Source organism: Carcharhinus amblyrhynchos, chromosome 3 (genome assembly GCF_965287045.1).
Source record: "Carcharhinus amblyrhynchos chromosome 3, sCarAmb.v2.hapA, whole genome shotgun sequence".
In the NCBI taxonomy this organism is placed as follows: Eukaryota; Metazoa; Chordata; class Chondrichthyes; order Carcharhiniformes; family Carcharhinidae; genus Carcharhinus; species Carcharhinus amblyrhynchos.
In genome coordinates, this window is record NC_137326.1 from 60,132,798 (window position 1) to 60,157,401 (window position 24,604).

General features: G+C 43.2%; 1 protein-coding gene across 5 annotated transcripts in view; it reads right to left on the reverse strand.

Moving 5' to 3' along the window:
- Positions 1 to 24,604, reverse strand: part of dock3 (dedicator of cytokinesis 3) — a 965,674-nt gene that overhangs the window by 744,158 nt on the left and 196,912 nt on the right. For all 5 annotated transcript variants that reach the window (XM_080184500.1, XM_080184509.1, XM_080184492.1 and 2 more), the window contains exon 4: positions 21,711 to 21,766. In XM_080184500.1, coding sequence (XP_080040626.1) covers positions 21,711 to 21,766 — 56 coding nt within the window. The remainder of the gene's footprint in view (positions 1 to 21,710; positions 21,767 to 24,604) is intronic.

The following is a 24,604-nucleotide window of genomic DNA, read 5'->3' on the forward strand; positions in this document are numbered from 1 at the left end:
GTCTTCACCTTTTTGCATACAGCCTCTTTCTTTACTTGATGCAGTGGTCCCACTTGTGTGCCATCATAATCATTCTGAATATCTTGCATTACTGGCAGCCATTTCCATATCCTGAGAAATTTCTAGAGCCTTCTTAAAAGCAAGTGTGGCATCTCCCAGAAAACACTGCTGAACGCTGTCCTCATTAATGCCACACATTAGTTTGTCCCAAAACAAGTCTTCAAAGTCTGTCCCAAACTTAATGTTCTGAGAGCAGGCATAAAAAGTTAACTACAGACTGTCTTGTCTTCCGAAAACAGCCATAGAACTTGAAACACTGAACAATCATGGAGTGCTGAGGATTGTGGTGTGACCAAATCTACAAATGGAATGTTCCCTAGTTTCCATGGTGTAGTTACATTTTTTATTAGCTTGTTGGTCATCGCCCCACAAGTTCTGGAATTTGTTCTTACCCAGGCAAACAAAGATGTACAGCATATATATTTCATAAATGACCTGGATGAGGAAGTGGAGAGATGGGTTAGTAAGTTCGCCGACGACACGAAGGTTGGTGGTGTTGAGGATAGTCTGGAGGGATGTCAGAAGTTGCAGCGACACACAGACAGGATGCAAGACTGGGCAGAGCAGTGGTAGATGGACTTCAACGTGGATAAATGTGTAGTGGTCCATTTTGGCAGGTCCAATGGGATGAAGGAGTACAATATCAAGGGTAGGACTCTTAGCAGTGTTGAGGAACAGAATGACCTTGAGGTCCGGGTCCATAGGACTCTTAAATTGGCCTCGCATGTGGAGGATGTGGTCAAGAAGGCATATGGTGTGCTAGCCTTCATTAATCGAGGGATTGAGTTTAGGAGTTGGGAGGTAATGCTGCAACTTTATAAGACCCTTGTCAGACCCCACTTGGAGTACTGCGCTCAGTTCTGGTCGCCTCACTACAAGAAGGAAGTGAAAGCTATTGAGAGGGTGCAAAGGAGATTTACAAGGATGTTGCCTGGATTGGGAGGCATGCCTTATGAAGATAGGTTGAGGGAGCTAGGTCTCCTCCCTGGAGAGACAAAGATTGAGAGGCAACCTGATAGAGGTTTATAAAATGTTGACAGGTATAGATAGGGTGGATTCTTGGAGGCTACTTCCCAGGGCTGAAATGGTCGCTACAAAAGGACACAGGTTTAAGGTGCTGGGGAGCAGGTATAGAGGAGATGTCAGGGGTAAGTTTTTCACTCAGAGGGTGGTGAGTGAGTGGAATCAGTGGACATTAGTGGTGGTAGAGGCAAACTCGCTGGGGTCTTTTAACAGACTTCTGGATGAGTACATGGGATTTAATGGGATTGAGAGTTATAGATAGGCCTGGAAGGTATGGACATGATCGGCGCAACTTGTGGGCCGAAGGGCCTGCGTGTGCTGTAGTGTTCTATGTTTTATGTTCTATATACGACCGAGGATTTATAGAGATACCTTTGATTATTTAACCTTGCAGTGCTATACACACCCAACTTTACAATGGATTGTTGTCACTTAGAAAGCTATTTAGGAAGGATGTTTCCTATGTATGGCAGGAGGACCATCAGCTTACTTAAGTCACATAAATAGGTAAATATCTAGTTCATCTCTGTACAACAAAGGAGGATGAGGTGGAGTTGCCAGCGTTGGACTGGGGTAAAACAGAAAGAAATCCCACAACACCATTTTAATGTCCAAACAGGTTTATTTGTAGCAAAAGCCACAAGCTTTCGGGACAGCCTGTCCCTTCGTCAGGTGGCTGGGAGTTCTGATCGTAAAAAGGACACAAAGACACAAACTCAATTTACATGCATAATGATTGGAATGCGAGTCTTTACAGCTAATCAATTCTTAAAGGTACAGACAATGTGAGTGGAAAGAGCTTTAAGCACAGGTTAAAGAGATGTGTATTGTTTCCAGATAGGAAAGTTAGTGAGATTTTGCAAGTCCAGGCAAGTTGTGGGGATAACAGATAGTGTGACATGAACCCAAGATCCCGGTTGAGGCTGTCCTCATGTGTGCAGAACTTGGCTATCAGTTTCTGCTCAGTGACTCTGCGCTGTGTGTCCTGAAGGCCACCTTACAGAACACCCTCCTGAAGATCAGAGGCCAAATGCCCATGACTGCTGAAGTGTCCTCCAACAGGAAGAGAACAGTCTTGCCTGGTGATTGTCGAGTGGTGTTCATTCATCCGTTGTCATAACGTCTGCATGGTCTCCCCAATGTACCAAGCCTCGGGACATCCTTTCCTGCAGCATATCAGGTAGACAATGTTGGCCAATTTGCGAGAGTATGTACCGTGTACCTGGTGGATGGTGTTCTCATGCGAGATGATGGCATCAGTGTCAATGATCCAGCGCGTCTTACAGAGGTTGCTGTGGCAGGGTTGTGTGGTGTCGTGGTCATTGTTCTCCTGAAGGCTGGGTATTTTGCTGTGAACAATGGTCTGTTTGAGGTTGCGCAGCTGTTCGAAGGCAAGAAGTGGGGGTGTGGGGATGGCCTTGGCAAGATGTTCGTCTTCATCAATGAGATGTTGAAGACTCCGGAGAAGACGTCGTAGCCTCTCCGCTCTGGGGAAGTATTGGATGATGAAGGGTATTCTGTCCACCATGTCCCATGTTCGTCTTCCGAGGTGGTCAGTGCAGTTTTTGGCTGTGGCGCGTCGGAACTGTCGATAGATGAGTCGAGCACCATATCCTGTTCTTATGACGGCATCTTTCAGCGTCTGGAGGTGTCTGTTGCGATCCTCCTCATCTGAGCAGATCCTGTGTATATGGAGGGCTTGTCCGCAGCGTTTGGCTTCTTCAACGTGTTTAGGATGGAAGCTGGAGAAGTGGAGCATTGTGAGGTTATCCATGGGCTTGTGGTACAGTGAGGTGCTGAGGTGACCATTCTTAATGGAGATGCATGTGTCCAAGAATGTAACCAATTCTGGAGAATAGTCCATGGTGAGTCTGATGGTGGGATGGAACTTGTTGATGTCATCATATAGTTGTTTCAGGTGATTGTTCGCCACAAGTCCAAAGAAAGAAAATGTCATCAATGTATCTAGTGTATAGCATCGGTTGAAGGTCCTGTGCAGTGAAGAAGTCTTATTCAAACTTGTGCATGAAGATGTTGGCATATTGAGGTGCGAATTTGGTCCCCATGGTGCAAAGAGGATGCAGAAAGAGGCCATTCGGCCCACTGATTCTGCACCAACTCTCCAACAGAGCATCCTACCCAATCCTATCCCCATAACCCTGCACATTTATCCCACTAACCTACACATCTTTAGACACCAAGGATGTGTCCAAAATAAATGCGTCCTGAAATACATCCAAGAAAGGAAGTGATCTTAGAGGTTGATGCATATCAAAAAAGGTAATAGCATGTATTATGCAAGAGAAAAAAAAAATCAATTGCTTTTGGCTTCAAATGGCTATTGCAAGTGCAATCCAATTATTCAAAGACAGAGCATAAGATAATTGCTCCACTACTCAGTATCACCATGCCACAGTGATTAGCACTGCTGTGTCACCATGTCATGAACCTGGGTTCAATTCCCACCTTGGGTGCCTGTCTGTGTAGAATTTGCACATTCTCCGTGTCTGCGTGAGTTTCCTCCAGATGCTCCAGTTTCCTCCCATGATCCAAAGATGTGCATGCTAAGTGGATTAGCCATGGTAAATTGTTCCTTGGTGTCCAAAGATGTGTAGGTTAGCGGGATAAATGTGCAGGGTTGTGGGGATAGGCCTGGGTAAGATACTCTGTTGGAGAGTTGGTGCAGACGCAGTGGGCCAAATGGCCTCTTTCTGCACCCTCTTTGTTGTACAGAGATGAACTAAATATTTCAAGAAGCATGATTTTCAAAGGAAGCCTGTCAGTAGGACATATGGGCAGAGAACAAATGAGGTGAACGATAAGGGAGACTGTGTATTAGCCAGGGATTAGGAACAATATCGGAAACATATCGGATGCGCAATGTATAACAGAATCACCGATCATACCAATATGTGGAACCAATACCCTCTCACAGGTTGATCCAAAATTGCAACAGATTTATTTGCTGCCTGAGGGAACAAATTTCCCCTAGCCTAATAACTACTTTTCCAAGTTTCCAATCATTGGCCATTAAAGGATACTTCAAGTGCATCTGCAGCAGACAGTGTCAGTTTGTTTAGGTGTGATATCAGATCATCATTCACAATTTACTGGCAGGCCTTTGATGGATACAGACTATATGACAGCCTTGCCACATTATCCCAGATCTAATGGTCATGGTGAGCAAATTGCCTGCATTGTTAAGGCCTTGGGTTTAATCATACAAAGAATTTTAAGTGCCAAACAAGTAAGAGAATGAGGGTGAATGATACCATTTTTTCAGCAAGCTGTAAGTTGCAATCTTATGGCACTTAGCGATTTCCAACAGCAGAGGGAGGGTGGAGCCTGAGCTTGTCGGGGAAGCTAGCTGCTGAGCTCTTGGGGCATCACTGCGCAAGCACCCCAGTGTACTGAGAGATCTCCTGCTACACCCCCATTCGCCCCACAGACACTGGGCACCCCCCTCCACCACCAAATGGTGAATACTATAGAGCTCCCTCCTCTCACCAATCACCAAGCCTGCAGAGTACACCATTCTTCCACCACCACCCCTGCAGATAAGTCCCCTCCAATCACCAGCCCTGCAGAGATGCTCATGACTCCTTCCTCGTTGAAGCAAGACAGCCTTTAGTGGTTCTTCACAGAATGGACTCTCTGGGTGCATGACTCACCCAAACGGCCTGTAGTTTAACTCTGTGAACACGGAAGAGCTTCATACAAGCTCAAATGATGGACACACAGGTAGTCACACCAGGAAGAACTGCTGTTCAGTTTACAAAGGAGAGCTGGGTTGTCTGAGAGAGACAGTGGAGGCAAGGAGGGACACTTTCTTTCCCCGGATGGGCGACAACCCAAGATTTGGGAAGGCAACGTGGCCTGGGACGGGGAGGCAGAGGCAGTCAGTATCCATGCACTGACATGTAGGACCAGCCACTAGTGCCAGATGAAAATGAATGACCTCATTCAGGCAGTAAAGGCATCAGTCTCACATGTTGCACTTGCATTGCCCATCCATCCTCTGACACCCAACGGCCTTCCAGCATCTGCCTCCAACTGCTCTGGTACCGCACATCACAATCCCTGGACACATCCATGTGTCCTCATCCCCAACATCCAGTGCGCCTCCAACAGACTTTCAATCCCCCTTTCTGTCTCCACAGGGGAAGATGGTGGCATGGTGACAGCGTAGGTATCACTGCTGCCTCACCTCAGTACCAGGGACCCAGGTTCAATTCTGGCTAGTTTGCACATTCTTCCTTTGTCTGCGAGAGTTTCATCTAGGTGCTCCTGTTTCATCCCACCCTCCAAATACGTACAGAATAGGTTGCTTGGCCATGCTAAATTGCCACTTAATGATAGTGATTGGCAGGTTAAATACGTGGGGTTGCGTGGATATGGAGGGCCTGGGTGGGATTGTTGTTGCCAGGAACAGAAGACGACAGGGGGGTGGTGTACTTAACCTGTGAATCTTCACTTCCTTTGAGAAGAGAGCACTGCTTCTGACAGGGTAAAGGAGGACAGGACCATGACTGATAGCCTGGTTGGAGTGTGACATTAAAACGGAGCATCCACCAATCCTTCACTGATATGATATATCCGAACTAAGTGGCATGCTGTCCCTCCCTTGCAGTCAACCCAGTTCTTTGTTACAGGAAACAATCCCGACACCTGGCCCATCTGGTATCACCACCGCCTCTACTGCTCCCGCCAAGCTGCCCCACAACAGCTCACAGGAAACCTTGGAGGAAGGTTCCGAGAAAACCTCCAAGGCCAGCACTGGTCATTCGACACAGGCTTCCACCACACAATCCTCCAGCACAGTTACCATCACCTCAGTGAGACAAGTTAGTGGTGAGGTTACTGGGTCCCTCTCAGGTGTGCACGATGCAGGTATTCATGTGCATACATTGGGTGAAGGTGGGAACATCCGATGCCTCTGGTACATGAAGGCATGAATTCAGTAGCCCAAGAGATTGGGCCAGTGCAATTTATTCTCCCTAAGCTGCTGGAGTTGCAGCAGCAGAGCTGGGAATGAAGGAGGGTCAGCATTGATGCTGTTGGAGGAGGCCCACGGTTTTCAGCTACTGGAAATGTTGCTGGCACAGCATGCTACTCAGGCCAACACTGGTGGTGTCTACAGTGGAAAACATGGGTCAGGAAATAGTCGCCATGGATAACGGGGTCCAAAGCATGACCGAGTCACATCGGGCCACGACTGAGGCACAGAAGGCTATGGCTGAGGACTAGGGAGCATTCTTGAGTCACAGCGGGCCATAGCTGAGGGCCCCAGGAACATTCTGAAAATGCAGCAGGTCATGGCTGCAAGCTTCAAGAGTATGGCCCATCACAGCAAGCCATTACTGAGGGGCTGCACAGCTTGGCCCAGTTCCAGTGGACATTGAGATCTTGGCAAACTTAGAGGGCATCACTGAGGCTCACAGATCATAGGGCAAATGCATTGGGGCCTCAAGGACTGGCAACGCTAGCTGATGTCAGGGCTTCTGGAACTCAGTCCAACATGGAGTGATCTGGTGTCCCATTGGCACCCAGGAGGAAGGGCTGAAACTTGTGCCAGGGCATTCAAGCCAGGAGCTTCAGCCATTGTTAGGCCTTCCGATTCCTCCCTTCCTGAAGCCAGTGCATCTCAAGGGCAGCGTGATGAGTGGAGTGGCATAGATACGCCTGTGATACCAGAAAGTCTGCTGCGGCCCTCCTGGGGATGCCCGCCAATGGCTTCACAGCCATTGGGCATGGAATGCCTGCTGACCACCTTCATCTCTGATGTACATCCTGGGGGGACACATCAACTTGCACTAGGCCACACAAAATTACTAAGGTGTAGGGTCAGCAAGAGGACATGAGTATAGGACTGAACTAATTAAATTTAGGGGAATAGGCACTATTAACTATCATGTTCACCTAATTTATAGAACTGTTAAATATCAGCATCATGTTATTGCACTGTTAGTTTCACCAATAAATGTTACTTTACTGCATTCCAAATCTGTGATTCACCTCCCACTGGGATGATCGTGTCCTAAGCGGACACAGAGGGGCTCAGGGCATCTCTGTATTGGAGAGATCCTTTGACTCACCTAATATACAATCTCCATACCCCAGCACTAAAACTGAAGTGGCATTCCAAGCGCTCATGTCAAACTGTACCAGCAATAAGTATCCTGCAGGCCCATAGTGTCTCACAACCTGGCCTGGCATGGTAGACCAAGTAACCTCTGAAGCCTGGGACCATTAACACCCACCACCACCCCCCCCTTCTAATCACCACGGCTGTGCACTGTAGCAGACTGTGGTGCCCCTGCCCCCCACCCAGACGTGGGTCCAGGTGCTAGTGTGTGCGCAGAGACCAATAACTTGCTAACACAGTCAACCCAGGCCAATTATCCTGGTATGATGTCACAGTCATAGCGGTTTACAGCATGAGAACAGGCCCTTCAGCCCAACTTGTCCATTCTGCCCTTTCTTTAAACCCCTAAGCTAGTCCCAATTGCCCGCATTTGGCCCACATCCTTCTCCACCCATCTTGCCACATAACTGTCCAAACAAAACACAAAATTGTATCTGTCTCCACTACTACCTCTGGCAGCTTGTTCCAGATACCATCCTCTGAAAAAATTGCCCCTTTGGACCCTTCTGTATCCTCTCTCACCTTAAATCTATGCCCTCTAGTTTTAGACTCCCCTATCTTTGGGAAAAAATATTGACTACCTAGCTGATCTATGCCCCTCATTATTTTATAGACCTCTATAGGATCACACCTAAGCCTCCTTTACTCCAGAGAAAAAAGTCCCAGTCTATACAGCCTCTATCTATAACTCAAACCATCAAGTCCTGGTTGCATCCTGGTAAATCTTTTCTGCACTCTTTCTAGTTTAATAATATCCTTTCTATAATCGGCTGACTAGAACTGTACACAGTATTCCAACTGTGGCCTTACCAATGTCTTGTACAACTTCAATGAGATGTCCCATCCCCCTGTATTCAACGTTCTGACCAATGAAACCAAGCTTGCTGAATGCCTTCTTTGCCATTCTGTCCACCTGTGACTCCACTTTCCAGGAGCTACGAACCTGTACCCCTCGGTCTCTTTGCTCTGTAACTCTCCCCAACACCTTACCATCAAGTTAGTAAGTCCTGCCTTGATTCAATCCACCAAAATGTATCACCTTGCATTTATCTAAATTAAATTCCATCTACCATTCATCAGCTCATTGGCCCAATTGATCAAGATCCCATTGCAATCGGAGATAACCTTCTTCACTGTGTCCAATATGCCACCAATCTTGGTGTCATCTGCAAACTTACTAACCATGCCTCCTATATTCTCATCCAAATTAATATAAATAACAAATAACAGTGGATCCAGCACTGATCCCTGAGGCACACTGCCAATCACAGCTCTCCAATCTGAAAAACAACCCTCTACAACCACCCTCTGTCATCAAGCCAATTTTGTATCCATTTAGCTACCTCACCCTGGATCCCGTGAAATTTAACCTTGTGCAACACCCTACCATGCAGTACCTTGTCAAAGACTTTGCTAAAATCAACGTAGACAACATTAACTGCACCACGAGTCAAAGGGACTCATGCTGAGGACATGGACAAGAGCGAGGTGGGGGTGTGTGTTCTGGTGCTAGTGTACCGCCCGTCGCCTATTTGAAGAACCTTCTGGTGATGAGGGCTTCGCTCGCCACCTTGCCCTGCCAGATTCTTGCCACCACGTGTCTTCCATCCCCTGGCTCCTCCTCAGCCTCCTCTGCCTGAGCCCCCTCTTCCCCAGGAGCATCTGCCTGGTTGCCCTTCTCCTCCCGAAAGTCTCCCCGTTGTTGCATGGCACATACTGCAAAACATTTTCAGCCACTGGGTCCATGCGGTACTGTTGGCAGGGCAGCTTATTTGTCCATCCTGCCCACACCTCAGTTCTCATCTTGAGTAAGTCCCCATTAACCCCCAAATCAAACCCATTACCCCGAGTCAAGCCTGATCATCCAAGTGTGGCACTGGCCACTTGTGTCAAGCCTGGTGACCCCCAAGTCAGAGCCAGTACCCGCGAGACAAGCCTCATCATGCCCGTGAGAGATCCTGGTCATGTCAGAGGCAAACCTGATGACCTCCCAGGTTAGAGTCTAGTCACCCTCCAGGTCAAACACTGGTCAGCCCAGGGTCAAAGGCAGGTCGCACTCGAGTCAGATCCCAGTCCTCTCCCAGGTTAAAGGATGCAACTCCCACTTGCCAATGAGAGCCTGGCTGTCCCCCCACAGTCACAGCCTGAAAGCCCCACATCTAAGATTGGTCAACTTGGATCAAGCCTGGTCAGCAGGTTTGACTCTGACATTCAGACACAACCAGGATCTCTCATGGGCGTGTTCAGGACTGACTTGTGGTACTGCCTCTGACTTAGGGGTTGCCAGGTTTGACACAAGGGACCAATGTCTCACTCAGGGACGATCAGGCTTGACTCGGAGGTGATAAGTTTGATTTGATTAGGGTCTCAATTGAGGTGAGAACTGAGGTATTAGCAGGATAGGTAAATCAGAGCCGGTACTCCTGAATCAAGCATAGTCACCCTTTTATTCACAAATTCTCTTTTACTCTCAAATGACTCAATTCTTTGAAAATATCTTTTTAAAATGCTCCATTGTCCAGGTTTTGCATGAGAAATAAAGGTTACCAATGTTCACCATTATTCAAGAGTAGATTTATCAGCAATTTCCAACACTTGCACAGAGTTAAATGCAGGAGTCAGGAAGTTTCTATCCAAACACCCTGCTCCTTGAGAATCATCTCTATACCAGTATCTCACTGAGGCTCACTAGCTTTTGCCCAATTCATATCACTAGAAAAGATTACAGCTTGTTCATTATAGTGCAAGTGGCATTTTACTCGTGTAATGATCGCAATTACTCTCAGTCACTCTGGCATTGAAAATTCACTTTTATACATGTGAAGTTTCATCTCTTCAGACTTTAATTACTGCCAGGGATTTAGAAAAGTTTCTGCTTTGGTGTTCAAGACAGATGCGATTGAAATTGCACTGGTTGCATGCCAGGCTTTCTCTAAAATTAATTTGCATAGCCACATGTACAAAACCATCCATGAATTAAACAATCATGTACTAAAATAGAATATGATTGCTTTTGTAATGTTTTTCTCCATGAAGAAAGAACATTTTGTGATCTATAAGAATGGTAATCCGATGCAAGGTTATTAGTACAACTGAAAAAGACAACAGCACAAAAAAAATGTATTTTAATAAGGTTATCCAGCCTTCACAACTAAGGAACAATGTAAAAAGTGAAAAATGCCTTTAAAAACCACAATTAAGCATTTTAAAGTTTTACAATTTATTTATTGTCACAAGGCAGCTCATGAAGTTACTGTGGAAATCCTCCAGTCGCCACACTCCAGCACCTGTTCGGGTACACTGAGGGAGAATTTAACATGGCCAATGCACCTAACCAGCATGTCTTTCAGATTGTGGGAGGAAACAGGAGCACTTGGGTGAAACCCATGCAGACATGGGGAGAACGTGTAGACTCCACACAGTGACCAAAGCCGGGAATAAAACCTGGGTTGCTGGCAGCTGTGAGGCAACAGCGCTAGCCATTGTGCCACCATGCCATTTAGCAATTAATCAGAATTGTTTAGCAAGTGCTGTAATCAGGATTGTTTAGCAAGTGCTGTTCAACCTCAGAATCAGATTGAATGTTGGATTTTTTTGGGAGTTTTGCAAGTGCAGGCAGTATTGGGTATGGTCAGTATTTTGCCTGTTGTGAACAGCCGAAAAGATGATACAATCCACCAATCACTCAGATGCACAGCTTAAATACTTGGCAGTACACTGGCACTGAAATTTATAAATGAATTACTTGTGTGAGATAAGCAGGATATTTTTTGCAGCTTGACAGCAGCATCGTATTACTGAAAAATACATCTTGTCTTGCTACTGCACTGTAGTAGCGTGAAATGGCTAACAACACCTATTGTTCAACTTTGAGAGGCCTTACCCTTTCAGGGTAACCTGAGATAAACCACCAGCACAACAACTACAGTGCCTACACAAGTCTGTCCAATACGTGCCAGGATATTCCATGCCCGAATTGGCCTGGTCAGTCATCTTTGAACACATTGCGTCCAGCCTCAAAATGACTAATGGTGTCGAGGTCCTCATTGATGACAAATGGATGAACAACAACAGTCTTATGTTCAAGCTTTACTGAATCATCACCTTATTTTTTCAGAATCTGTGTTATTCCTGGCATAGGAACAGGACTATGCCATTTAGTCCCCTGTGCCTGTTCTGTCCTTTGTCTATGACCTAACTCTATAAGGCCCTTTTCCCCATATCCCTTAATAACCATGGCGAACAACATTTTACCAATCTGAGTTTCAAAATGAACAGTTGATCCAGTATCAACTGCCATCTGCAGAAGTGAGATCCAAGCTTTTACCATTCTTTGCATGAAGAAATATTTCCTACTTTCGCTTTTGCAAGATCTGGTGCAAATTTTCAGACAAAGCCACAAGTCAAAGACTCTCCTATTAACAGAAATAAAACCTTAAGATACAGGAACAACCATTCGGACTACTGAATCTACTGCACCAATAAAATAGAATCATTAGCGATTGTGGCTTTATCTCTACTTTTCTGCCTGTCCCCCATAATCCTAGATGCCTTTGTACATCAAAACTCAGTCAAAACAGCTTTAAATATATCCATTGAACACCTTCCACCTACATGTGGAAGAGAATCCCAGAAGCTAACAATCCTCTGAGAGAAGAAATTCCTATTCAGTTTTGTTAGCACATCCTGAATGGCCACAGGTTACATGTGCACCCTCATATGATCATGCACAGAATGTATTAATATCTCACAGCAGAGCCTGGCCTCCAACCATCTTGGAATCTCCTCGCTATTGGGCTAAAGTTCAGCTTTGCTAAGATCATGTGGTAGTCGGTGTGTAACAAACAAACAAAATATATTAAAAGAAATTCATGCATCTTCCACTCTTCAAAATGAAGTTTTGGGCCTGGAACATCAGGACTCTCGTGACATGTGACATCATTATATCTCAGGAATCCAGATGCTCAGTGTCAACATTGCTGCCCTAAGTGCAGGAGAAGGCCAACGTCAAGGAACAAGGCAGCAGCTGCACCTTTTCTCTGGAACGGCCTTCCAGAATAGTAACACTGTCTCCAAAGGATGGGCTTTACCATCAAAAATTAGCTTGCCTGCTGTTGTATCAGGGATCATGTCTTTTATATTTTAATTTATATATCTGTTCATATTTTATTTAATTTTAGTCCAATACATGCAGGGCTATATAGAGCAAGTCCAGAGAGCCAGGCCTCACTAAGGGGAAGGAAAGGGCTAACACAGACAGCTAGAGGCCTATTCTGCTGACGGATAATGATTAACACATGCTAACAACTTCTGATGTTCAGGAGATTGTTTTGAATTATCACGACAATGGGAGAACCGGCATTAAGACAGCCAAGCACCATATAGTCTAGGGAGGGCATATTCTTCTAGAAAACACAACCACTTAGCCCGGGGTGGGGGGAGAGAAACGGGGAGAAAAGACAATTAATACATCGTTGTAAATCGGTTGGGCAAATTCAATGCTTTGACATTATAATCAGGTAAAGGGAACCACCCAAATAACTCATTAATGACATTGCATTAAACAATGCAGTCTGCCTAACGAGATTAAAAGAACCATCTTGATTCCAAATCGAGGAATTGATATCCTAATGTAAACTTTTGTGACTCAAAGTATAACAACCTGTACCAATCTAACGCAGTCAGAGAGGGCTTGCAGGCCTGAGTCCAGCTGTCCCTCATGCATGTGGAATAAAATCTTTTCTTGAAGTTTGACATGGTCTCCAAGGCTCAACTCGTATTTCCCTCCGACACATGGCATCACAGCAACTTTCCATGGGATAATGTACATCTCATTGTTGTCTGGCTCACCCTAACATGGAATCAGCATGCTCCTGTCATACACTGCTAATGGCATATCCTCCACAAATTTGGCTACCTTCAGGAATTGTCACTATCCTCTGTCTATGCCACAATGACACGTAAGCTGTGATCCTCACCAACGGTGTCACCACAAATCCTATCTCAGTGAAGAGTGGGGTCAAACAAGACTGTCAGTGCATCAAGTCTTCTCCATTTTCTTCAGGGCAATATTACACTTCACCTCCAGCAAGTTACCCACACCAGTATAGATAATCTACAGAATAGATGGGAAGTTGTTTAAACTGTATCACCTTCAATTCAAGACCATAACTACTTCAACATCAATCACAAATCCTCAGTATACAGAAGATACTTGATTCTGCATTCATTCAGAAACTGAGTTCCAAGTCATTGTTGACTCCTCCTCTGAAGCACGTAAAAATATGTACGTTTCACTGAACACTTGGAAAATTAAGATTTTATTCAATCTAGACCCCCTCCATTAATAAAGATGAATAATAATAGTAAAAAGTTGGAACTATAGTGGTTCAAGGAGGCAGTACACCACCACCTTCTCAAGGGCAATTAAGGATGGGTCAGGCCAGGGACACCCACATCTAATAAATAATTCTTTAAAAAATCAATGGTCCATAACTTCCTGGCTCCCTAGCTTTGGAACTGATCAGAGGGGGGGTGGTAGACTACCCCAAAGATGCGCTGGGGAATCACTCTGGGAAATTCCCAGGTCAGGGTCCACATGGTAATTGTCCATAAACTCCAACCTCTCCTGGACAACTGTGCTGCGCTGGGAAGAATCCAACAAAGCTAACATTCAGCCAATGTTACACCAGTAATTACTCTGAAAGACTTAGAAGAAATAAAAACACTTCAAACTTCAGCATTACTATTTTAACCACCCAGACAAATCCTGCATGGGACAACATCCACACTATGAAACCCCCAAATAATCAACTCCCAAGTTATTCCCAACCCCCAGCTTCAAGGGACTCCAAACAACCCCAGGTTTCATTCATTTCCCTCCATGCCCAACTCTCATCTGAGCCAACCACCTGACATTCAACATTGCCCATCCCCTCAATGTCTGATCACTCCCATCATCCCACCAACATCCAACCGTCCACGCTAGCTGACATTCCTCTCAAACTGACCCAGACCCAGTACCTCTGACTCAACATAGCCCCTCAACCCAACTTTATTCACTCCCCCTCCCTACCAACCAGCCAAATCCCATCCACTTACTTTCTCCCTGGTCTGTCAATTTCACTTGACCCTTTAAACCTAAATGGCAGCCATTTCAGTAAAATAGGCGGTGTAGTCTTCTTGAGTTCACCAGAGTTGCACAGCCCTGATGGCATTCGAGGAGTCTTGCACTGCAGATCCCTCATAGCACCAGCCATTGGAAGTTCTAAACAAATTTTTCAAAGCAGGTAAGTGCACTTCAAATTCTTGAAATTCAAGTGGGCCATGACTTTCCACCCCTAGTTGGAATTCTTTCTAATATAATGCTTCCATTTACTTGAAATGCCACTATTCTTGTGATATTGGCAAATTTAGATATGTGGCTGTCAAAGTCATTAATCGATGTGGTGAATAGTTAAGGCACAGATCTTTGTGGGGCATCACTGGAAACATGCTGCTACATGGAGTATCTACCAATTATTTCTGCTCTGACGACTTCTGCTCAGCTACTTCCCTAACTAGATGCTTTGACCACTACACCTTTTTAAGACAGATATGTTTTAAATGGTCTATTTTAATTTAAGGTAAAATAGAATGAAGTAGGGAATGGTGTGAAGTTGTACCGAATTATGGTTGGTGACAGGCTGATGTAATTTGGTTGCCATGGAAATGGGGACACTGAGTCAAGCTCCATTTAATGTCAGGTGCAAACTCTAACATCTGTCAAAAAAGGGAGAAACAGCTGGCCTTGATCCATACAGATTTGCAGACTGTCAGCACTAGGCAATTTGAAAGGGTCTGGAGAAGAAAACCAGTAACAGATGCTACAATGCTAGGCAGAAAAAAGGACTGCTTTGGGGGCAACCCCAAGCAGAAGGCTGGTGTGGATGGGTAAGGATGAAATTCACATTCGTGAAAACAAGGATTGTAAAGAGTCAGTGGCTACAGAATCACTAGAGTACCTTGAAGTCAAATCAATCATGCTCAAAGGCTTGAGTGAAGGGGACATTGTTTAAAAAGGACATTGGAAGATTGGTGAAGCAGGAAAATGAGATACTGTCAAGCCAGGAGGAGTTGGAGTTTAAACTCAAGACTGCATAAATACAGGGTGTGGCATGATATATAAATGTGGTGTGGGGTTTTTGGTTCTATTAAGAAATTAACACAACTTAATCTTTCTCTACTTTTACGTATTAATTGCCTACTCAGCAACATTCAATTGCAATAAAAACAGAAAATGCTGAATAAGCTCAGCAGGTCTGGCGGCATCTACGGAGAGAAACAGAGTTAACGGGTGGGATTTTACAGTCTCGCTCGTTCCAAAAATCATAAAATCCCATTTGAAGACAATGGACCTTTCCAATTTCTGCCCCTCAGCTCCTCCGATTCATGTGGCAGACAGAGCAGTAAAATTCTGGCCAACATTTCAAGTCTATATGACTCTATGAACTAGAAACGTTAATTCCAATTTTCTTTCCACAGATACTGCAAATACCTCGAGCTGATCCAACACTCTTTTTATTTCAGATTTATAGCATCCATAATATTTGGCTTTTGAATATTTGAATTATCAGTTAATGTTGATTTCAACTTTGTTACAGTAAAAGTCTTAAAATATTAAATCTTTCCTGATTCTTTGCATAAGGTCATAGGGAAATTCATATCTCTTTCTAAATGCTCTATGGGGATTGTAACACAGTTTAATAATTTCACAGACTCCCTACAGAGCAGGAGGCTATTCAGCCCATTGAGTCTGCACCAACCACAATCCCACCCAACTCCTATCCCAATAACCCCACACATTTGTGGTCTTATTAGTGTTAGATCCACCTCGCAATAGGTGATAGCATTTTATTAGCTTTCTTAATTACCTGACTAGTAACTTTGTGATTCATGCACCAAGACTCAGGCCTCCCTGCATCTCAGACTCTGCAATCTTTCAATATACAATAGCTGAACAATATACTTCTTTACTCTTTGTGCCAAAATGGATAATTTCACATTTTCCCACATTATACTCCATTTGCCAGATCTTTGCCCACTCTTCTTATCTACTTATTTATTTTATCCTTATTTCTTCATCCCAACTTATTTCTCTACCTATCTTTGTCATCAGCAAATTTAGCAACCATCCCATCCATCCCTTCATTCAAAACATTTATATAAATTGCAAATGCTTATATTTACTCCATTAGCCAGCCAATCCTCTATCCATGCCAGTATGTTTCCCCCATACTACAAGTGTTTATTTTCTGCAATAACTTTGATGTGGCACTTTATCAAACGCCTTATGGGAATCTATGTACAGTGTATCCATTTGTTGCCCTTTACTCACAGTATACGTTACTTCCTCAAATAACTCCAATACATTGGTCACACAAAATTTCTCTCTCTCAAAACTATATCGACTCTACCAGATTACCTTGAATTTACCCAAGTACCCTGATGTAGCTTCTTTAATAATAGCTTCTAACATTTTCCCTACAAGAAATGTTAAACTAACTGCCCAGTAATTAACTGCATTGTCTCACTCCCTTTTTGAGTAATTAAATTACTTCTGCTATCTTCCAATTTAATGAGACCTTCCCTGAATCTCAGGAGTTTTGGAAAATTAAAGCCAAGGCACCAACTGTCTCACAGGTCATTTCTTTTAAGACCCTAGGGTGAAGTCCACTTGGACCTAGGCACTTGTCAGCCTGTAGCTGCAACAATTTACTCAGTACCACATCTCTGGTGACTATTTTTCCTGAGCATCTCCCTTCCTTCTGTTTCCTGATTTATAACTGTTTCTGACAAGCTTTCATTATGCCTTCTTTTATGCTCCACCACATGTTTATTTTTCGGGAGCCTACACATGACAAGTGACTTTCCTTTATCATTTCTCATCTGTACTCCCATATCCTGGTTTCCTGAATTGAAGCCACACCTCTCTATTGTGCTAATATCTTTACCAACTAAAATAGCAACTTCTATGTTTTCCTCACATCCTGTCCTTCATGCCTCCATCAGGAGGCTGTACATCCTGTTCCATGTCCTTTAATATTCAGGTTCTAATCCATGTCCCCCTACAGCTAAAGTCTTTGCAATGGTGATCAAGTAGTACTTATTTATTTCAAAGGGCACTCTCAGTTTGTCTACTTTGTATTGAATGCTTCATGCATTCAGATACAGAACCTTCAGTTTTAAACTTTTGTCCTTTTTAAAACCTCTACTCTCTGTTGATTTACTGTTACATCTGTATTCTCTATCCCTTCCTGCCATGGTCAGTTGTTCTTTTCCTGTAATAATACCTATATCTTTTGCCTTGTCTCTATTCTTTCATTGACCACATCTTCCCAAATCTGATCTCTCCCCATTACTTACATTAAAAGCTTCTCGACTTCCCTAATTCTTTGGTTCATAAAAACATTGATTCTAGCACAGTTCATGTATAGGCCGTCCCAATGACATAGACCCCACATTCCCCAGTATTGGACCAGTGCCCCACGAACCAGAACCCACTTCTCCCACAGCAGTCCTTAAACCATGTATTTGTTTCCCTAATCTGTTCTGTCCTATGCCAATTTTTACGTGGCTGAGATAAAAATCCAGAGCTCTCCTGTACTCCTCATTGAACCAGGGCTGGTCTCCTGACTTGAAAATAATAGTAGATGACTCATTTCAATAGGTCACATATTGTGGTGGAATACATTTCTGCTTACTGTTGATCACAACTCAGTCATAAAGGTTTACAGCTTGGAAACAGACCCTTTGGCCCAACTTGTCCATGCTAGCCCTTTTTTAACCCTCACGTCTCAATTGCTCATGTTTGGCCCATACTCCTTTATACCCATCTTACCCATATAACTATCTAAATGCTTTTTAAAAGACAAAATTGTATCCGTCTTTACTACTACCTCTGGCAGCTTGTTCCAGACACTCACCACCCTGTGTGTGAAAAAAAATTGCCCTTCTAGATCCTTTCGTATCTCTCCCCTCTCACCTTAAACCTATGCCCTCTCGTTTAGACTCCTCTACCTTTGGGAAAAACTACTTGTGTTACGCAGTTTTTAGCTTTCAGACCTGTTCTGAATCTATCCCATGGTGAATTACAATGGAGAAAGTTGTCATGGGGAAGATGGGGAGGATTGTAAGTTGATCACTCTTACCAAAACTGTAATGGACAGAAATAGTAGGGAGGATGAGATCAAGTAGTTTATTTTCCCCTTGCACGTTATTTTACTTCCTGCTGCAAGTCTAGTTTGGCAGTTGTGTTTTTCACAACACAGCCAGCTCTATTTTTTTATTAAGGGCCTGTAGCCTAACAAGTACTCAAAGACACCACTGCAGCCTGATGGCTAAAAGGGCTAACTTTCTATCAAGCTAAGCACTGTGTGAGCAGCAAAGGATGTGCAGTTATGGAACAAATATGGAAATTGTTTGGACAGTGGCTGTTGTTATGCCTTGAACAGACAGTGACTGAACACAGATCCCTGTATGTCATGTTCCTAAGAAAATTATAATAGCTGACAGAGGCATAAATCTCAGTATTCATGACCAAAAAGACAGTGATTGATTAGTGCCTGTCCTTGGAGTATGTGACTGGAAGCATGATCAGTGCCAGCAGGATTTCCATAAGGAGGAGTGACAAAGAGGCATTAGCAACAGGAACCCAAGATTAACAAATGTAGAAACAATACCCCAAGTCTGGGACTCAGAGACATTGAAACAAAACCCACAGCAGAGAATCTGATCAGTTCACCTCGCCACGAGTAGTTTCTTGAAGTTCAATTCATGAGTTCAGATATTTTGTGAAGTTTTGATACCTTTTTGAATACTTGTGTGGAACATAGTAGATTAAAGGTTAAATATTTTGTCAGTAACAAAGTTAAGTCAGAGATTAAATAGAACATAGAACACTACAGCACAAACAGGCCCTTCGGCCCACGTGTTGCGCCGAACACATCAACACCTACCAATCTATAGACCTATCTATAACCCCCAATCCCATTAAACCCCATATACTCATCCAGAAGTCTTTTAAAAGACCCCAGCGAGTTCGCCTCCACCACTACTGACGGCAGCCAATTCCATTCACTCACCACCCTCTGAGTGAAAAACTTACCCCTAACATCACTTCTGTACTTTCCTCCCCATTGCATACTTTGTGTACAATGAAGTTTGACACCTGGTGTAATTTTGTGGCAACTTAGTACAGTGCAATAAAGGAGATTTGTTGTACAATAATTCGAGATTTTGAGTAACCCAAGTTTGAGGGCAACAGACCTGAAAACTGCGGACTCCTTACTTCACTCAAAACTGTCTTCCTCTTACAATTGATAAACTTTTAATATCAAAGCTTAGCATCATGTTTTAAATTTTATTCTATTATGAGATGTTAGTGTCACTGGCAAGGCCAGCATTTGTTGTCCATCCCTAACTGCCCTCGAGCTTGCTAAGCCATGACAAAGGAGTCAACCACATTGCAAGTGAACAAGATGATTTTTTTACGATATTTGATGATAGTTTCACAGTCAACATTACTAAGACTAACTTTCAATTCCATATTTTATTAATTGAATTTAAATTCTATCAGCAATTATAATGGGATCTGAACCCATGTTCTCAGAACATCAGTCTTTCCTTAATCACTGTTCTTGATTTATTTTATTCCCACCACTTCTCAATTCTGATTTCCTCCTCAGCCCTGTTGAAGATTTAGGTCCTTGCTGAGGCAAGTTCCAGGTGGAACAGATTCCTTTTGATATTTTACTGTACTCATCACGTGAAGATTAGTTAAGAGCCAGGAATCTCAAAAAAGTTTAATTCTATCCTCAAGTAGTGTTCATATATGTCTACTGCATGTTATTTCTCAACAATTAATGTGCATGAATTCAGAACGGACCTCTTCCTATTGCTTGGAGGACTGAAGCCAGTTGCTCCCAAGACCTGAGGTAGGGGGTTGGAGATGCAATGCCCCGCAAACCCAATGCCGGTGATTCGGGGGGAAGGGAAAGGAGAGTGAAGAAGGAGGAGGGGGACTTTAACGTACATCCCAATCTCTGTGGAACTGCACTTGTCAGTGTTGTTGGGTCTCACCTCTCACTCTGAGGAGAAATACACCAGTTTCCAATCTGATCCTGATACTTTGCCTATTGTTGGGAAAATTCCACCTTGCATTTAACCATATTATATATATATATTTCTGCTTATTGAACAGCCTCTGATTTCTGAAAAAGGCACATTCCAAAGCAAACATTGCAATTTGTGGTGAAGTTATTTAGGCAAGTAAGAAGTCTAGCCAGCATGGTACATCTAGAAATCAAAGCTTTACACATTTAATGGCAAGTGGCTAGCACTGCTGCCTCTCAGTGTCTGGGATCCAGGTTCAATTCTGGCCTTGAGTGGCTGTTTGTGGAGAATTTGCATGTTCTTCCAGTATCTACGTGGATTTCCACCAGGTGATCCAGTTTCCTCCCACAGTCCAAAGTTGGGCATGTTAGGTTAAATGACCATGCTAAATAGCCCATTAATGTAGGTTAGGGAAATTAGCAGAGTAAATGTGTGGAGTTACAGGGATTGGGCCTAAGCAAAATGCTATGTCAGAGAATCAGTGCAGACTCGATGAGTAAATGGCCCCTTCTGCATTGCAGCAATTCTACTTGATACATATTTCTACAAATGGATAATTTTATTTACGTTAGTGACCTGCAAGTCCAACAGAATCAAAAGATAAGTAACATCAGTAAATATAATTATTAATTTAGGGGATACATTGATGTTCATTATAATTTGTTAATTTAGCTCTCTTCAGCAGCAACAATTTCAACATTGAAGATTCATTAATCATGGAGATAGTTCTTTTTTCCCGTTAAAAGGGTTGTACATGTTCCGAAAGTGTGAACTGTGATCAAAGAGGATGAATGAAGCTAAATAATGAATGTGAATGGTTTGTAGAAAAAAGTATATTAGCTATAAAAGTTAAATTAAAATGAAAAAGACAGAATAGGAAAGAGATGGTGGATTGAGGATATAAAGTGTGCAAAAATTGAAGTGTTTAAATGTTTTGGATCGTGCATAAATGACTTTATTGTGTTATTTAAGTGTAATATTCATATCATGAAGTTACTTGCCACTTGAGTATATTGCTATATTTGAGGTTATTTCAATATTACAATGGGAAAACTGAAAAGCTACTAAACCAACTGTCTCATAGGACAACTGCCAATATCCTGGGGCTTCCAAAATCTAAGATTTTAAAATCTCAATAGAAGTAGAAAGAAAAATGCAGGATATAAAAGGACAGAACTTTCTATCACAATTTGATTTTTACAAGTGTCAAATAGCTCCCTCTGAGAAGTGCTGATTGCAATGTTGGTAGATTTTTGCCTTGAAATGTACGAAATATTTTATAATTAATTGGCTTTGTAATACAAACATCCATTCATTGATGAGTACTCACCCTCGGTTACTGACAACAGCTGCCTTCAGGTGGATATAGCTTGCAGGAAAGAGACCCTGTGGAGAAAAACAAGTTTTCTTTTCTTTAAAAATCTAATAATGAAGAACAATCATAACAACCAGATAAACTGTGTCGAACAAATGGAAAAATACAGTAACCAAATAAGGATCTGGCCAGTGTGACTCCTTTTTAAAATATACATAGTTATAGTAATCATACAGAATTAGGATTAAAACAATCCAATGTTTGCTTGTATTGATTTTGTAAAAATATTCTGGCATTATTGGAATTATGATCTCAGAAAACTTTGTGATGCAGATTATGTCATCCACAGACGGAATATCAGATACCTCAGGTACATCTATATCAGCTTTTTCAGAAAAACTTCATACATAGCAGCATATTTCAGCTTTAAATATGTGCATGTTAATTCATTATTACTACATGACTCAGTAACACCATTAAACCAATACACCATACCAACCCCAAGTCTATACCATCAATCTTTTCCTACTATGCACCATCTTTCTCATCTGCATGCTGCTTCTCAGTATCATCCAAAAGTAGTGTTAGCTTTCACATGCATGCTGTCGACACCCAGTTCTACCCCATCACCAGCTCTTGATTCCTCCACTGTTGCTGAATTATAATTCTTCCTATCCAAATCCAGTACTAAATAAACAGAAATTTCAAGTGAAATTTAATCCAGACAACCAAGGTCTTGCCTACCATGTGGAGAGTCAGCTAGAGATGCCATCACTTCCTTTGAAGGCAGCCAATATATTGTGCGAGTCAAGCATTTAAGTGGCCAGTGATATGCCTTCCCTCAGATCAAGGACCATGGATGGTCCCCCCACCCCTTAGAGCTGCCAGACAGAAACCAACTGCTCCTCATTGCCATCAAGGGGAGAAATGGCAGATGCAGTAATGCAACCATCCTAGGCCCAGAATCAGCAAAGACCAAGGCCACAAATGAGTGATTATGTGAAGGGGAATTGTGGGGATGGCTGGCTGTCTAGGGAGAGGTGGAACTGTTAGAAGAGAGATAGGAAAGGGTAGCATGGAGGGGATCCCCTCAACCTAATACTGGGTCTTTCAATCAGGCACCAAGGGTTTTGTGGATTTCTTTTTCGGGCTCCCTGTGAGGAGGCTGCCAAAAACATTACTAGCTGAATACCAGTGGTGGCAAGATGGTGGCCCATAAATGAACACTGATTTCAATCGACATCAAGCGAGCAAAGCCATCTACGAGTCTTTCGCTCTCAGACTTAGTCGAGCAGAGGCGGGAAGGCTACTGTGTCTACCCGGAACACTTCCACTGATTAAATAACAAACTGTTTCCAAAATTGCCTGAGGGGAGGGCATTAAATTTTGTCCTTCCTCCAACTGAACATTGGAAAGACCAAAGACAATATTTTCAGGCCCCACACTAAACTTTGTCCCAGAGCTAGCAACTATCCAGCACCAAGATAGTAGTGTGAAATTAAACCAGTCTATTTGCAAACTTGGTGTCACATTTGACTGAGATAAGTTTCCTGTCTCATATTAATGCCATCACCAGCACTACCCATTTCCACCTCTATGACATCGTCTGACTTTGCCCGTGACTCAGCTCACTTGCTGATGAAACCCTCTTCTATGTTTTTGTTACTCTAGACTTGACTATCCCAATACATGTCTAGGTACTCTCCTACATTCTATTCTCTGTAAACATGAACTCAACCAAAACTTTGCTGCCCATGTCTTATCTCATACCAAGTCCCATTCCCCATCACTTCTATGCTCACTGACCGATACTGCCTTAATGATTGCCGTCTGGTGGCTCTGACATCTATCATTATGAAGTGCTTTGAAATGTCAGTCATGGCACAAATCAATTCTGGCCTCCCAGATTGCCTGTATCCACCACAGCACCTATCGCGGCAACAAGTCCACAGCCAATGTCATCGCCCTGACTCTACACTCAACTCTGGAATACCGAGATAACAAAAACACTTGTCAGATTTCTATTTATTGACTACAGTTCAGCCTTCAAAACCATTATTCCGACAAAACACATCTTCAAATTCCGTAGCCTGGGATTCGGCTCCACCCTCTGCGACTGGATCCTAGACCGCAATCAGTACAGATAGGTGACAACATCTCCTCCATAATCATCCTCAACACTGGTGCCCCACAAGGCTCTGCCCTCAATCCCTTATTATACTCCTTATACACCAGTGAGTGTGTGACCAAATTCCCCTCCAAATCAATTTTCAAGTTTGCTAATGATAGCACCATAGTGGATCGGATCTCAAACAATGAGACAGAGTACACAAAGGAGATGGAGAATCTGGTAAATTGGTGCGATATTTATAATCTCTCCCTCAAAGTCAACAAAACAAAAAAGATAATCACTGAATTCAGGAAACACAAGGGAGGAAATGTCCCTGTCGACATCAATGGGGATGAAGTAGAAATGGTCGACAGCTTCAGGTTTTTAAGCGCCCAGATCCCTCCATGCCAATGCTGTAGTTAAGAAAGCATACCAATGCCTCTACTTTTTCAAGAGGCTAAGAACATTTGACATGTCCACTATGGCTCTCACCCACTTTTACAGATGCACTCTAGTGAGCATTCTTTCTAGTTGTATCACAGCTTGGTATAGTTCCTGCTCTGTTCAAGACCACGATAAACTACAGAGGGGTGAAGCCAAGTCCATCATTTAAACCAATCACCCATCCATTGACACTGTCTACAATTCCAGCTGCCTTGGAAAAGCAATCAGCATAATCAAGGACCCCATGTGCCCCGGACATAGTCTCTTTTACCTTCACCATCTTCCATCAGGAAAAATATACAAAAGTCTGAGGATATGCACCAACCAACTCAAGAACAACTTTTTTCTTGTTGCC